The 15,131-nt window shown below is 36.6% G+C and overlaps 1 protein-coding gene across 5 annotated transcripts in view; it reads right to left on the bottom strand.

The window, feature by feature from the left end:
- ERCC8 (ERCC excision repair 8, CSA ubiquitin ligase complex subunit) overlaps nt 1-15,131 on the bottom strand; it is a 64,968-nt gene that overhangs the window by 44,365 nt on the left and 5,472 nt on the right. For 4 of the 5 annotated variants that reach the window (XM_023625634.2, XM_023625636.2, XM_070246241.1 and 1 more), the window contains exon 2: nt 11,736-11,831. In XM_023625634.2, coding sequence (XP_023481402.1) covers nt 11,736-11,831 — 96 coding nt within the window. Of the gene's footprint in view, nt 1-4,207; nt 7,332-11,735; nt 11,832-15,131 lie in introns of those variants that run through there. The other variant, XM_070246239.1, reaches the window with a different exon arrangement.

The raw sequence follows: 15,131 nt of genomic DNA, 5'->3' as shown, positions 1-15,131 counted from the left end.
AATTATTCATCTACAAACATCCAAATGTATTATGCCCACACATACAGAGTAAAACTTCATTAATATAGACTTCAATAAACTAAAATTTTTTAATCTAATATTTGTAGAAGAATGAACATAGAAAGACTCAATCTGTGATCATTTAAAATTTACCTTCATGATTCCAAAAAGAAAGGAATAGAAACAAGGTGGCAAAACATCTCTCTTACTTAAGCAAGTAAAATATTACAAAGTCATTTTAAATGTCCTAATCATAATTATGCTAAACAAAAATGGAATCAGACAGACCAGCTATTACTGATGTTAGCTATGTGACCCTGGGCAAGCTACTTCATGTATAGGCTTTCAACATTTGTGAAAAGGGAGACATTTTCACCTAAATCGTTGATGTAAACATAAAAGTTACATGTAAAGTGCCTTTTATACTGCCTGGCAAAAAACAGGGGATCAATAAATGTTAGATTCCTTCTTTCTATTATGAACATTTACTCAATTCATTCAACTTTGAGCACCTTCAATACACTAGGCATTCTTCTAACACAAGTGTGGACAAGACAGGCATGGTTCCTGCCTTCCCAGAATTTACAATCTAGTAGGGAAGACAGACAAATCTATGAATTTATCTATCTATAAAGCATTGCAATTTGCTAATAATATTGCTCATCATTAACCCCCATACTGCTGTCTCTTTATTCATTCTGGTTCTCTGATCGATTACTAAGAAAGGGCTATTGAGAACAATATTCCCTGAATTCTTTTATGTTACTGACAATTGGCCTGTCCTTTGTATTTGAAAAACAATCTGGCTGGATATAAAATCCTTGATTCACATTTTTACTTCCTTGAATATCTTAGATAAGAAACTTCCATTTCTTTGGGCATAAAGCCCCAAATCAAACTGGTTACAAGGTGATTTTCTTTCCCTTATATGTAGTTTCAGATCTTATTTTTTCTAGAAAAGTTTTCTTGGATTATAGTTTTACTATTTATTCGGTTCTCTTTCTTTGACTTTTTTCTCTGAGAAGCCCTGTTACAGGTATGCTGGATCTTCTTTGCCTATCTTCTACACAGGTCTCTCTATCTCTTGAATCCTTTTCCTTTCTCCATTTCTTTTTGATTTTTAAAATCTTCCTTCTTTCCACCTTCTATTTCAAAGGTATTACCTCATATTTATTTGGTTGTGTTCCTTATTAGTCTTTAGTTGTCATTTCTGAAACATTTTTCTGTTTTTCTAATTTTTTCACTTTAATCATCTCTTTTCTGAGTTTTTCTAATTCCAACATATGCAATTCTGTCATATATTGTATTCTTTTAAAATGACTTTTAACTAGTTTTGAAATATTAGGTTAGAGTTCTCATCTATTTTGTGGGCATATGTTTCTGGCACAACTACATTCCTATAGGGGCATTACACTACTTATTCTTTTTGTTCTTATAATTTTGTATGGACTTAGACCTTAATTCTATTCTTTTGCTGATTTTTATGTAAAATTAATTTTCTTAAACTTTTAGAAGGGAGGCTTGGTTTAGAGTAATATTTAAATTTTACATCTCTAGAATGTCCTCCTCTTTTTCCTTTTTTTTATAAGATGTTCAAAATACGGCAGCTTAAGTCCAGAGATTTCCTGGGTCTGTTCACCTCGCCAATTTTCATCCAGGCCATCTTTTCCCTTTGTTTCTATTGTCCCTGTACTGCTCAATTTGGATTCTATTCTAAGGAGTTTCTCCTTAGTGTAGGGTTCTATCCTTTAGGGGCTCTTTAGCTGATTAGTTGGAGAGATTATAGGGCCAAGACTGCTCCAGCCCCTTCAGCTCTGACTGTGAACCCGTTGAACAAGTGGAGTATGCCATCCTCTCCCAGTTTCAGCTGCTGTAGTCAAACTGGCTTGCTGAGCGTTCAACTAGCTGTTGGTTATTTTGGAGTTACCAGGTCTACCAGACGCCCAATTGGTTTTTATTGCCCCACCTGATTTAGATGCTGATACCACACAGATCTTGTAGTTATCAGAGATTTGTTCCCACTCATCCAAATTTTGTGGTTTGTGGGGATATTTGATTACTTATAGTTGTTATTAAGTGTTATACATTGGTTTTTTATTTTGCCACCTTTAGTTTCTTTGCTATTTAAAGTGCAAGATAAGGAGCTTGTGACAAAAGTGAGCACATTTCTTTCTTCACTGAGAAAGCCTTGCTACAAAAAAAAATCTCAGCTCATCTAAACTGTGTGCTTAGTGACATAGCAGATTTACATTCTGGTGCAAGCTCCTTATCCTGTTGGGAACCAGTTACAAAGGGTTCATGAACTAGCAGCATGTCCAAGTTGCAATGATCTATACACTTGTTTTAAGAAAAAATTCAATACCAATTTGTAGAACAATTAAGTTAATTTAAAAGTAGTTCTTCAAAGTTCTATGCTCAAAGAGTTCTAAAATCCCACCGATGACACACAGTACAGAAAGACAACAAGTACCGCCAGGCTGAAGTTTTTTTTTAATATTTAACATTAGTTTTATCACAAAAATTTTGTACTTCAGCTACTTTGCATATATAGAGAGATAATGGTAAATTTTAACAACTAAAGCTTTTATTTTCATTGATAAAGTGTTATAGCTTGTTTGGATACAGTTGTGAGTTACTTATGTACCACAACCAATTCCAAAAACATTTTTGCTTCATATTTGAACTTTATGAAATATTGTTTTTTTACCATGGCACTACATGTATTATCAATGCAAAAACAATTATTTTCAAAAGTTGAACTTTTTAACTGAATTTAAATGGTATTTACAATAACGTCAGATGTTTCATCTGTGCTAGAATGGCTTCCAAAAGTTTTCCTTTGATTTTATTAATTGGGTGAAAAACTGAACCATTATTAGATTAACCGATTTTGTATTTGAACTATCTGACAGCACTGACTTTATTTAACAGAGAGGTTATTAATTTTGCTCATAGGGTGAACATAATAAGCGATATGGCTTTATGTGTTTATACGGACAAGTTTTTATATGGTGTTAAAGATGAATGAAATTAACTTAGAAGAATTTAGAAGATATAAAAGAAAATTTGATCCTCACAGAATGGAATACAAACGTACTTTAAGTAGTTGCAGTTGTTAAAATGTTATTTTCAGGTAGACTTCTTAAAATAACTCCTAACTTTGGAAATAAATGTTTCTTACCAGATTTGTATATTCTGGTTTTCATTCTGGTTTTCAGTGACATCACTACAGCTCTTATGGTGGCTGGCAAATATTAACAAGTATTTTGAGCAAGTTGCATGTGCACTGATTTTGTTGAGAAAAAGAAAATCAATATTTAACTTTCCATTAACCACACATACTGCTTTTTATTTCTCTCTTTGCTGCCACAAGGGTTTAATGCAAAATACAAGTCTTAGCAAACAATGAAATAAATAGTTGTAGATTTTACCATGCAATAAAGGGGGAAACCACTATAGTGAGAATCTCGACTTTTCTTGATATGCTCTGCAGAAAGACTCAGCCTGTATTTCTCACATATTTTATTCACATTTAATCCATAATTTCCCACATTTCTCACTGACTCTGACAACTGGTAGCCTACTGGTTTCATATACTGCACAGATCAAACAACTGGTCACTATACCAAATGGCTGGCTGGAGTAGCAGTATTGAATATTTTTTATACCAGCACCCAAGACCAAAAGAAATCAGCTATCCTTGCTGTTCATGTCTGCAGTACGTTATAAGCAAATGCCCCACAGCTGACCTTGACTGGGAGGTGCTATGTTTTCCCTGGAAAAGGTCAGGAAAAAGAAGAGCATTATCGCTGGTCATTTTTTGATTTAGCCATGAGTTAAAGTGAGAATTTGTTCACTGTACACGTTCCTCAGATACTACTAGGTGAGACCATGACAGAAGCTGGAAATAAAAAATGAAATTTTATCAAACCCATCCTGGCTTATTTTAATGTAAAAAATAATACTTCACTATAAAATAAAAATTCTGGAGCAAATGCTAAACATAACATGACAAACTTTACCTTTTTTTTTTTAATTTTTATTTTTTTCGGATGTACATCATATTTCAAATTCTGTATACATTACATCATGTTTACCACCCGAACACTAATTATAGTGCATCCCCTCACATGTGACCCTAGTCACCCCTTTCACCCTCCCCCCTTCCCCAATGGTAACCACCAGTCCAATCTCCAATGCTATGTGATTTTTCTTTTTGTCGTTTTTATCTTCTACTTATGAGCGAGATCATATGGTATTTGACTTTCTCCCTCTGACTTATTTCACTCAGCATAACACCCTCAAGGTCCATCCACATTGTCACAAATGGCCAGATTTCATCATTTCTTATGGCTGAGTAGTAGTCCAACGTGTATAAACACCACATCTTCTTTATCCATTCGTCCCTTGATGGGCACCTAGGTTGCTTCCAAGTCTTGGCTATTGTGTATAATGCTGCAATGAACATAGGGGTGCAAGGATCTTTATGCCTTTGTGTTTTCAAGTTCTTTGGATAAATACCCAGCAGTGGAATAGCTGGATCATATGGTAGATCTATCCTTAATTTTCTGAGGATACTCCAAACTGCTTTCCACAGTGGCTGTACCAGTTTGCACTGCCACCAGCAGTGAACAAGGGTTCCCTTCTCTCCACACCCTCTCCAACATTTGTTGTTTCCTGTCTTGTTAATTATAGCCATTCTGACCGGAGTGAGGTGATACCTCATGGTAGTTTTGATTTGCATTTCCCTGATAGCTAATGATGTTGAGCATCTTTTCATATGCCTGTTGGCCATCTGTATATCTTCTCTGGAGAAATCTCTGTTCGGATCTTTTGCCCATTTTCTAATTGGATTGTTGGTTTTGTTGTTGTTGAGCTGTATGAGTTCTTTGTATATTTTGGATATTAACCCCTTATCTGATACGTGGTTTGCAAATATCCTCTCCCAATTGTTAGGTTGTCTTTTCGTTTTGCTGATGGTTTCCTTTGCTGTGCAGAAGCTTTTTAGTTTGATGTAGTCCCATTTGTTCATTTTTTCTTTTGTTTCCCTTGCCCGGTCAGACATGGGACTTGAAAATATACTGCTCAGACCAATGTCATAGAGCGTACTGCCTATGTTTTCTTCTAGAAGTCTCATGGTTTCGGGTCTTACATTCAAGTCTTTAATCCATTTTGAGTTGATTTTTGTGCATGGTGTAAGGGAATGGTCTACTTTCATTCTTTTGCATGTGGCCGTCCAGTTTTCCCAACACCATTTATTGAAGAGACTCTCCTTTCTCCATCATATGCTTTTGGCTCCCTTGTCGAATATTAGCTGTCCATAAACTTGTGGGTTTACTTCTGGGCTCTCAATTTTGTTCCATTGATCTGTGTGTCTGTTTTTGTGCCAGTACCATGCTGTTTTGGTTACTATGGCTTTGTAGTATAATTTGAAATCGGGGAGTATGATACCTCCAGCTTTGTTCTTTTTTCTCAGGAATCCTTTGGCTATTTGGGGTCTTTTGTTGTTCCATATAAATTTTAGGATTCTTTGTTCTAGTTCTGTAAAAAATGTTGTTGGAACTTTGATAGGGATTGTGTTGAATCTATAGATTGTTTTAGGAAGTATGGACATTTTAACAATGTTAATTCTTCCAATCCAAGAGCATGGAATATCTTTCCATTTCTTTGTGTCTTCTTCGATTTCTTTCAACAATGTCTTATAGTTTTCAGTGTACAGGTCTTTCACCTCTTTTGTTTAGTATATTCCTAGGTATTTTATTCTTTTTGTTGCAATTGTAAATGGGATTGTATTCTTAATTTCTCTTTCTGCTACTTTGTTGTTAGTGTATAGAAACGCAACCGATTTTTGTACATTGATTTTGTATCATGCAACTTGACTGTATTCCTTTATTATTTCTAAAAGTTTTTTAGTGGACTCTTCAGGGTTTTCTAGATATAAAATCATGTCATCTGCAAAGAGTGATAGTTTCACTTCTTTTCCAATGTGGATCCCTTTTATTTCTTTTTCTTGCCTGATTGCTCTGTCTAGGACTTCCAATACTATGTTAAATAAGAGTGGTAACAGTGGGCATCCTTGTCTGGTTCCTGTTCTTAGAGGGATAGCTTTCAGTTTTTCTCCATTGAGAATGATATTTGCTGTGGGTTTGTCATATATGGCCTTTATTATGTTGAGGTATTTTCCTTCTATACCCATTTTATTTAGAGTTTATCATAAATGGATGCTGTATCTTGTCAAATGCTTTCTCTGCATCTATTGAGCTGATCATGTGATTTTTATTCTTCATTTTGTTAATGTGGTGTATCACGTTGATAGATTTGCGGATGTTGAACCATCCCTGCATCCCCGGAATGAAACCCACTTGATCATGATGTATGATCTTTTTAATGTATTGTTGTATTCGATTTGCTAGTATTTTGTTGAGGATTTTTGCATCGATGCTCATCAGTGATATTGGCCTGTAATTTTCTTTTTTTGTGTTGTCCTTGTCTGGTTTTGGTATCAGGATAATGTTTGCTCTGTAGAAGGAGTTAGGAAGCCTCCCCTCCTCTTCAATTTTTTGGAAGAGTTTGAGAAGGATAGGTATTGGGTCTTCTTTGAATGTTTGGTAGAATTCACCTGGACTTTTATTTTTTGGGAGGTTTTTAATTGCTGTTTCGATCTCCTTATTGGTGATCGGTTTATTCAAATTTTCTACATCTTCTTGGTCCAGTTTTGGAAGATTGTATGTTTCTAAGAATTTATCCATTTCCTCTAGATTATCCAATTTGTTGGCGTATAGCTTTTCATAGTATTCTCTTATTATCTTTTGTATTTCTGAGGTGTCTTTTGTAATCTCTCCTCTTTCATTTCTGATTTTATTTATTTGAGCCTTCTCTCTTTTTATCTTGGTGAGTCTAGCTAAGGGTTTGTCAATTTTGTTTATCTTTTTGAAGAAACAGCTCTCGGTTTCATTAATTTTTTCTATTGTTTTTTTAGTCTCTATTTCGTTTATTTCTGCTCTGATTTTTATTATTTCCTTCCTTCTGCTGATTTTGGGCTTTGTTTGTTGTTCTTTTTCCAGTACCTTTAGGTGCACTTTTAGATCGTCTATTTGGGATTTTTCTTCTTTGTTGAGGTAGGCCTGAATTACTATAAACTTCCCACGTAGAACCACTTTTGCTGTATCCCACAGATTTTGGCATGTCGTATTTTCATTTTCATTTGTCTCCAGGAATTTTTTGATTTCTCCTTTGACTTCTTCATTGACCCCATCATTGTTGAGTAGCATTTTGTTCAATCTCCACATTTTTATGGCTTTTCTTTCCGTAGTTGATTTCCAGTTTCATACCTTTGTGGTCAGAAAAGATGCATGGTATTATTTCAATCTTCTTAAATTTATTGAGACTTGTTTTGTGGCCTAATATGTGATCAATCCTGGAGAATGTTCCATGGGCATTTGAAAAGAATGTGTATTCTATGGTTTTTGGATGGAATGTTCTGTATATATCTACTAAGTCAATCTGGTCTAATGTGTCCTTTAAGGCAAGTGTTTCTTTATTGATCTTCTGTTTGGATGATCTATCCATTGGTGTAAGTGGAGCGTTAAAGTCCCCTACTATTATTGTGTTACTGTCTATTTCTCCTCTTATGTCTGTTAATAATTGCTTTATATATTTAGGTGTTCCTATGTTGGGTGCGTAGATATTTACAAGTGTTATATTTTCTTGTTGGATTGTTCCCTTTATCATTTTGTAGTGCCCATCTTTGTCTCTTATTACAGTTTTTGATTTAAAGTCTATTTTGTCTGATATAAGTATCGCTACCCCCACTTTCTTTCATTTGCCATTTGCATGGAATATCTTTTTCCATCCTTCCACTTTCAGTTTGTGAGTGTCTGTAGGTCTGAAGTGTGCCTCTTGTATGCAGCATATACATGGATCTTGTGTTTTTATCCAGTTGGCCACCCTATGGCAGTTGATTGGAGCATTTAGTCCATTGACATTTAAAGTAGCTATTGATAAATATGTATTTATTGCCATTTTGTCACTTTTTCTTTTTTTGGGGTGTTTTAGTACTTCTTCTCAGTTCCTTTCTTTTTCTCTTGCTCTCCTCACTTGTGGTTTGATGGCTATCTTTAGTAATATGTTTGATTTCATTTGTCTTACTTTTTTTCCTGCTTGTTATAGGTTTCTGGTTTGTGGTTACCATGAGGATCCTATTTAATATACTATGCATATAACAGTCTATTGACCTCTTTCTAAAAGCTCTACTTTTTCACTCCCCTCCTCCCACGTTATATGTTTTTCACATCATATATAGTCTTTTGTTTAGTGTGTGTATATCCATTACCCTCTTATCATTGAAATAGGTAATTTTAGTACATTTGTCTTTTAACCTTCATATTACCTTCACAGGTAGTTGATCTGCTGCCTTTACTATACTTTTACCTTACAAGTGATTTTATTGCCTGTTTTTTCTTGTTGTTTTGGGTTTTTTTGATAATTTTTTTTCTTTTATCTCTATTTGTGGTCATTACTTTCCCACTTAAATAAGTCCTTTCAGCATTTCTTGTAGAAGTGGTTTCTTAGTGATAAACTCCTTTAATTTTTGCTTGTCTGGGAAGCTCTTTATCTCTCCTTCCATTCTGAATGACAGCCTTGATGGATAGAGTATTCCTGGTTGTAGGCTTTTTCCTTTTAGCACTTCAAATATATCGTGCCATTCTCTTCTCGCCTGTATGGTCTCAACTGAGAAGTCCACTGACAGCCTGATGGGGCTTCTCTTTATATGTCACTTGTGGCCTTTCTCTTGCTGCTTTTAGGATTCTCTCTTTGTCTTTAATTTTACACATTTTGATTATAATATGTCTTGGTGTGGGCCTCTTTGGGCTTCTCTTGTTTGGAGCTCTCTGTGCTTCCTGAACTTGGATGTCTGTTTCCTTCCTCAGGTGAGGAAAATTTTCCTCTATTATTTCGACAAATAAATTTTCTGCCCCTTTGTCTCTCTCTTCTCCTTCTGGGACCTCTATAATCTGAATGCTAGCACGCTTGATATTGTCCCAGAGTTCCCTTACACTGTTCTCATTCTGTCTAATTCTTTTTTCTCTTTTCTGTTCTCCTTGGGTGATTTCCTCTAATCTTTCATCTAGCTTGCTGATCCATTCTTCTGCTTCCTCTACTCTGCTACTGAGTCCCTCTAGTGAATTTCTCATTTCGAGTATTGTATTCTTCATTTCTGATTGGTTCTTTTTTATATCTTCCAATTCTTTGCTGATGTGCTCACTGTGTTCATCCATTCTTCTCTGCATATCTGTGAGCATCCTCATTATATTTTGTTTGAATTCTTTGTCAAGGAGGTCACTAGTTTCTGTTTCACTTAGTTCCTTTTCTGGTGTTTTGTAGTGTTCCCTTGCTAGGAAAGTATTCCTTTGCCTCCTCATTATGCCTCTTTCTCTGTGCTATTTTCTTTGTACTAGGTGAGTGAGCTATGTCTCCTGATCTTGGAGAAGTGGCCTTATGTATGAGATGCCTTATGAGGCCCAACAGTGTGCTTTTCTCTTGTCACCAGACCATAAAAACCACGAGTGACCCCTTTGTGGGCTACTTGTGTTCTTCTGCTGTGGCAGGGTGGCTCCCACTGCAGGTACCCAGGGAGTCTGATCTTTCCTTCCCTGGCCAGCTGTTTGTAAATCTGGTTTGGAGGGGCCTCAGCACTGTTGGCTACAAAGTCTATTAGCACACTCTTATTGCAATTGTCCTCTTAATTGGGTTGGTACCCAGTGTAGCTGGTTGCTAGGCTCAGGGGCATACAGTTGTGATAGGCCTGAGGCCTACAACGCTGTTGTCAGTTCTCTTAGGAGTGCAGCTGAGTAGGGCTAGCCCTTGGCATGGAGGCACTCAGTTGTTTCAGGCTTTGGAAGGTGGGGCTGATCCTTTTTTTGGCTATTTGTGAAACACAAGTCTTCTGACGCTGATAAGCCTCACCCCTCTTTGAACCACATACACTGTCAGCATAGTCCTGGTCCGTGCACACTTCTCAACCCCCTGGAGCGTACCCCACCGCCACACTGCAGAGGCTCCCACCTCTGCCCCACTGCCCCCCACAGTTCACCTGGTCCTCACACAAGCCCTGCCCCACAGAGACAGACACCTTTGCCTGCCTGTAGAGGATCCAGGCACTCAGTCAATGCAGGCTGAAAAGTAGCCTGAGGGTTTGCTGTTAGGTGGGGCCAGTCCCTAGGGCGGGTTGCCTGCCCTGGCTGAATTGGATTAAATCTGTGCTCTAATGGGTGTGGCAGACCCCTGGGCTAACAGCCCAAGGGATACAACTCAATGGCCCCCACCAGTGTCCGTATCAGCATGCCTGGACCAGCTCAGAACAAGGGCCCCTACCAATGTCTCAGTCTCCAGAGAGGATCCTCCTCTCACCAAGATGCCCACAGAGCCCAAGAGGTGAGTCTTGTTTCACCAAAGGACAGTCAGCCTTCTCTCTGGTGATTTTAGGTTGCTGCAATGAGTGAGTTTGTGCGTGGGCCCTTTATGACCTGGATCTTTTTGGCTTTCGGCCAATAGCTTTTCTGGGGTGTCCTCGCTGTAGTTAATAGTCATCAAGGCCAGACAGTAAGACCCCCCTCTCAGTTGGGCTGAGTCCGAAGGATGGTTATAGCAGTATTGCCCCTGCTCCGGACCTCACTCCTCCAGGGAGGGCTGCGTACCTTAGGTTGGCTGCTGCCTGGCCGGCTGAGAAGCTCTGCTGCTCCCAAAGGTGGCTTTTTTCCTCTCCGGCCGGAGTTACTACCTCTTCTGCTTTCATCAGGACTGTCCCTTGTTGTGGGGGTTCTTTTTATCCAGTTTTCAGTTTTCAGGGTGATTCTTCCTAAAATTGTTGTAACCTGGCTGTGTTCATGGGAGGAGGCGAGTTCAACATCTGCTCACAGCGCCATCTCGACAAGAACCTTTTCTTTACTTTTACACTTGTTCTAATTATAGATCACATGAAGGGTTTTGAACTTTCTTGTATGGGTAATGTGGGACCAAGATGAGTTTTAAGTGTGGGGATGGCATGTTCAGATTTGCATTTTTCAAAGCACTTCAGCTGTTGTGTGGAGAATGGACTAAAAGGAGTAAAAGTATAGGTGACAATGCTTTTGATTAACAGGAGTGGTGGCAACCATTTATGATATGCCAGGTCTTATGCCAATCACGTTATACATAGGATCTCAATTAATCTTCACAACAAACTTATTATGTAGGTATTATTGCTCCCATCGTAGAGCTAAGGCAATTAGGGATTAGAAAGGTTAGGTAAATTGCTCAGGGTCACACAGCTGATAAGTGGCAAAGCCAGGAGGAACTCAAATACAAGTCTGGTCTGCTTCAAACTTAATTCTCCAAAATAAACTTATGCTTTCTATATTTGTTTTCCCATCAGAATCCCGGAGAGTAGCAACTATGTTTTAAAATGGCACCAACAGAGAGACACAAATCCCAGCACTTAAAAGCCCTCTGCATCTAAAAGAAGTTAAATGTTTGTTAATTTAACAATGAATATATTTATATATTATAGTTTGGAAACGTTTATCTGGCAACATTTTGTATGTTTGATGTTCTGTATTTATTTGAAATTAACGCCAGATTAAAAATGCTAAAATTTAGAATTTTTAGTAATTTTTATGAACCTTTACATAATTAATCTGAAAGCAAGATTTTACTGCATCTCACTTAGAAAAAGAAAGATTGTATAATAAACTTACTATCTCCCTTCAACGGGTTCAATGTCAAGGGTGTTAACTCCACTGCCATGGATCCTTTCAACATCTCTGTCTTTGTTTAACTCCAGGGCCAAAACCCTTTAAGAAAATAAAAAAATTAAAAGTGGGTTAAAAGAAATATAAAACTAAACAATGAAAAAGTAATTTAAACATAAAAAATGCCCTTATTTCATCAAGATTACATATAGTACAAAAACTCAAGTAACGCTTAAATCTCCTTCTACCACACATCAAAAGGTATTTATAGATTTTAAAGATCTTATACTAATTTTTGAAGTATCAACAGTACTAACAATTACATGCAAAGAATTTCTCCTGAAACATTATCTCACACTTCTTTTAGAGAGTGTATTTTATTAAGTTTTTATTAAGATATTTAGAGACTGAAATAAATTTTCACAAAAAGTTAAATTCTGATAACTTAAACTTAACTGAGGACATCTAGTGGACAGAAGCTTAAATTATAGCATTAAAAAAAACTCCCTTGAGTGTTTCTTAAGCCTTAAGTGGAAATACAAAATGAGTATGTTCAATTCAACAATTAGGCATATTTAAATAAAGCCAATTAAATATTTATAAACAAAAATGATTAACAAGTACTCTCACAAATTAAGACAAATGAAATTTCTGATATTTCATAACTGTAAACCATCATTATTCTGGTGAGGATATTAAGATTAACTGAGTTAATACATAAAAAAATCCTCATTACAATGCCTAGCATATAATAAGTCCCTAGTGACTATTAAATATTAGAATTTGTCTAAATCTGTTGGATGTTAAAAAGTAGTTTACATTAATTTAACCAGAATTATTTCTAAACTCATTATTGATCAATATGATGCTAACTTACATGAAATTTCTTAGCCTATCAACTTACTGGTTCTTTAAAAAAAATAGCACACAGTGCTAGAAAAAGTACAACTTGATACTTTTACACACTGACTAGCAGTACTAATAATTATACACATTTTGGAAATCATTTTAGCAGTATTGTTTGATCCAAAGATATACATAGCCTTCTGTCTTCTGGAAGACAGTTTAGCCTTAGGTTCAAATATCCAGTCTAACACTTACTATTTGTCTGACTTTGATCAATAACAGCTAATATTAAGAGCCTACTATTTGCTGACATTGTAATTAGTGGTAATAATAAGTGTAATAAGTGGTAATCCTAAATGGCAGATTTCCTGGGTGGTAGGTTATACTGTTAAACACTTTTCCTGATTATAAAACTAAGACATAAGTAATTTGCCAAATGTCATACATATAATAATTGGCTGAACTGTATCTGAACTCTGACATTTTTTTCTCTAAACCACTATGCTATTCTGCTATTTCTGATCTTCAATATTTCAACAGAAAATAATTTTTCACATTTTTTTCCATTGAAATTTCCATTTCTCCTTAAAATATTTTTTTATTTGATGATTTTTCAAATTATAACAGTAATATGTGCTTCCTGTAATAAGCAAAATATCATACAAACATGTGCAAAGATAATCATCCCTTGCTTGAGTTCCCTTCTCCTAACAGTGAGAAACATGGCTCCCATTATCATTCATATATTTATTTGATCAATATCCCTGGACCTAGCCATCACCACTACCATCCCCTCCCCCCGCCCCCAAGAAGGATGCTGCTTGGGCTTTGATTTCTGCACCCCAGCCCCCTCCCCAGGGCCCTTATCATCTGAGGTTGTTAGTCCCTGCACTTAGACTACCTCCTTAGGCTCTGAAATATCACTCTAGGCCAACCTAATCCCTGCCTGTTTTTGGAAGCTGACCTCTGCCCCCCTCAAAGACTTTAGGACTGAAGTAGGGAACTAGGAGGGGTTAAGATGAAGGGAAAGGAGAAGGGTAATATGATAGGGAAATGGGGGTGGGGTGTGCATGGAAGGTGGCAAGGTGTGCATAAAAGAGTTAATATAGCAGGTCTGAGACTGCCATCCTTAGAAAGGCCTTCTTGCAATACTGGCCCTTGCCTGGCTTCTGGGATTTCAGGAGGGTTCCCGCCATTCCTGGATAAGAATGGTTCACTGTGCCTAAACTATCTGGAGCAAACAATGATGAATACTTGCTTTGCTTCTGGGAGTCTGAAATTTTGGGACATTCTAGGTACGTGCATGTACATACCAGGAATTTTAGTATATGCTCTCAAAGAAATGCTAAACAAAGTTCTTCGGACAGAAGGGAAATGATATTAAGAAGGAAACTTGGGATATCAGGAATGTAGGAAAAGCAACAGAAATGATAAATATCTAGGTAAATATAATAGACTATGCTTTTCCGTAAAATATGTTTGACAGTTGAAAATAAAAAGTACGACATTGTCCAATAGGGTTTACAATGTACGTAAATGTAACATAGAAGACAACATATATGGTGGAAAGTAAAGTGATAAAAGTTTCTATAAGCCAAATGAAGCAGTAAAATATTGATTCTAAGTAGACAACGAAGAGTTAAGTAGGTATTTTACAATACTTAGAGCAACCATCAAAAAAATCATATAGAGATATAGTCAAAGTCATAACAGATAAATTAAAATGGAATACTAAATAATGTCCAAATAACCCAAAAGAAAGCAGGAAAAGGGAAAGAAAAGATATGGAGCAACCAGCACTCTCATCCACTGCTGGTGAGAATGTAAGTTTTTAGAAAACTGTCAGTTTCCTAAAAAGTGAAATATTATATCTGGTTATTCCACTGCTAGACAGGCACCCAAGAGAAATAAAAGCATGTGTCCATACAAGGACTTATACATGAATCTTTGATATCAGCTTTATATGTAATAGCCAAAACGTGGAAATGACTTAAATGTCCATCAACAAGTGAATGGATAAACAAGTTGTGGTATATTTACACAATAGAATACGCCTCAACAGTAAAAAGGAATTGATACATGTAACAACATGAAGAAATTTCAAAATAATTATGCTGAGTGTAAGAAGCCAGACCAAAAATGATTTCATTTATACAAAAATCTGGAACATGCAAACTAATTTACAGTGATTGAAAGTAGATCAGTGGCTTCCTGGAACAGAAAGAGGGTGAAGCAGGGAAAGAAGAGAGTGAGGGATTAAAGAGTCCTGATGAAATTCTGGGGCTTTCAGATGTTTGTTCTCTTGATTATGGTGATAGTTTCAAAAGTGTATATATGTGTCAAAACTCATCAAATTGTATACTCTAATTTAACGTGGAGTTTATAGTATGTCAACTGTACCTTAATAAAGTTGTGGGGCTGGCCCAGCGGCACAGCGGTTAAGTGCGCACGTTCCACTTGGGTGGCCATGGGGTTTGCTGGTTCAGATCCTGGGTGCGGACAAGTCACCGCTTGTCAAGCCATGCTGTGGTAGGTGTCCCACATATAAACTAGAGG

Source organism: Equus caballus, chromosome 21, assembly GCF_041296265.1.
Source record: "Equus caballus isolate H_3958 breed thoroughbred chromosome 21, TB-T2T, whole genome shotgun sequence".
Lineage (NCBI taxonomy): Eukaryota > Metazoa > Chordata > Mammalia > Perissodactyla > Equidae > Equus > Equus caballus.
This window is presented reverse-complemented; position numbering and strand designations above follow the sequence as displayed.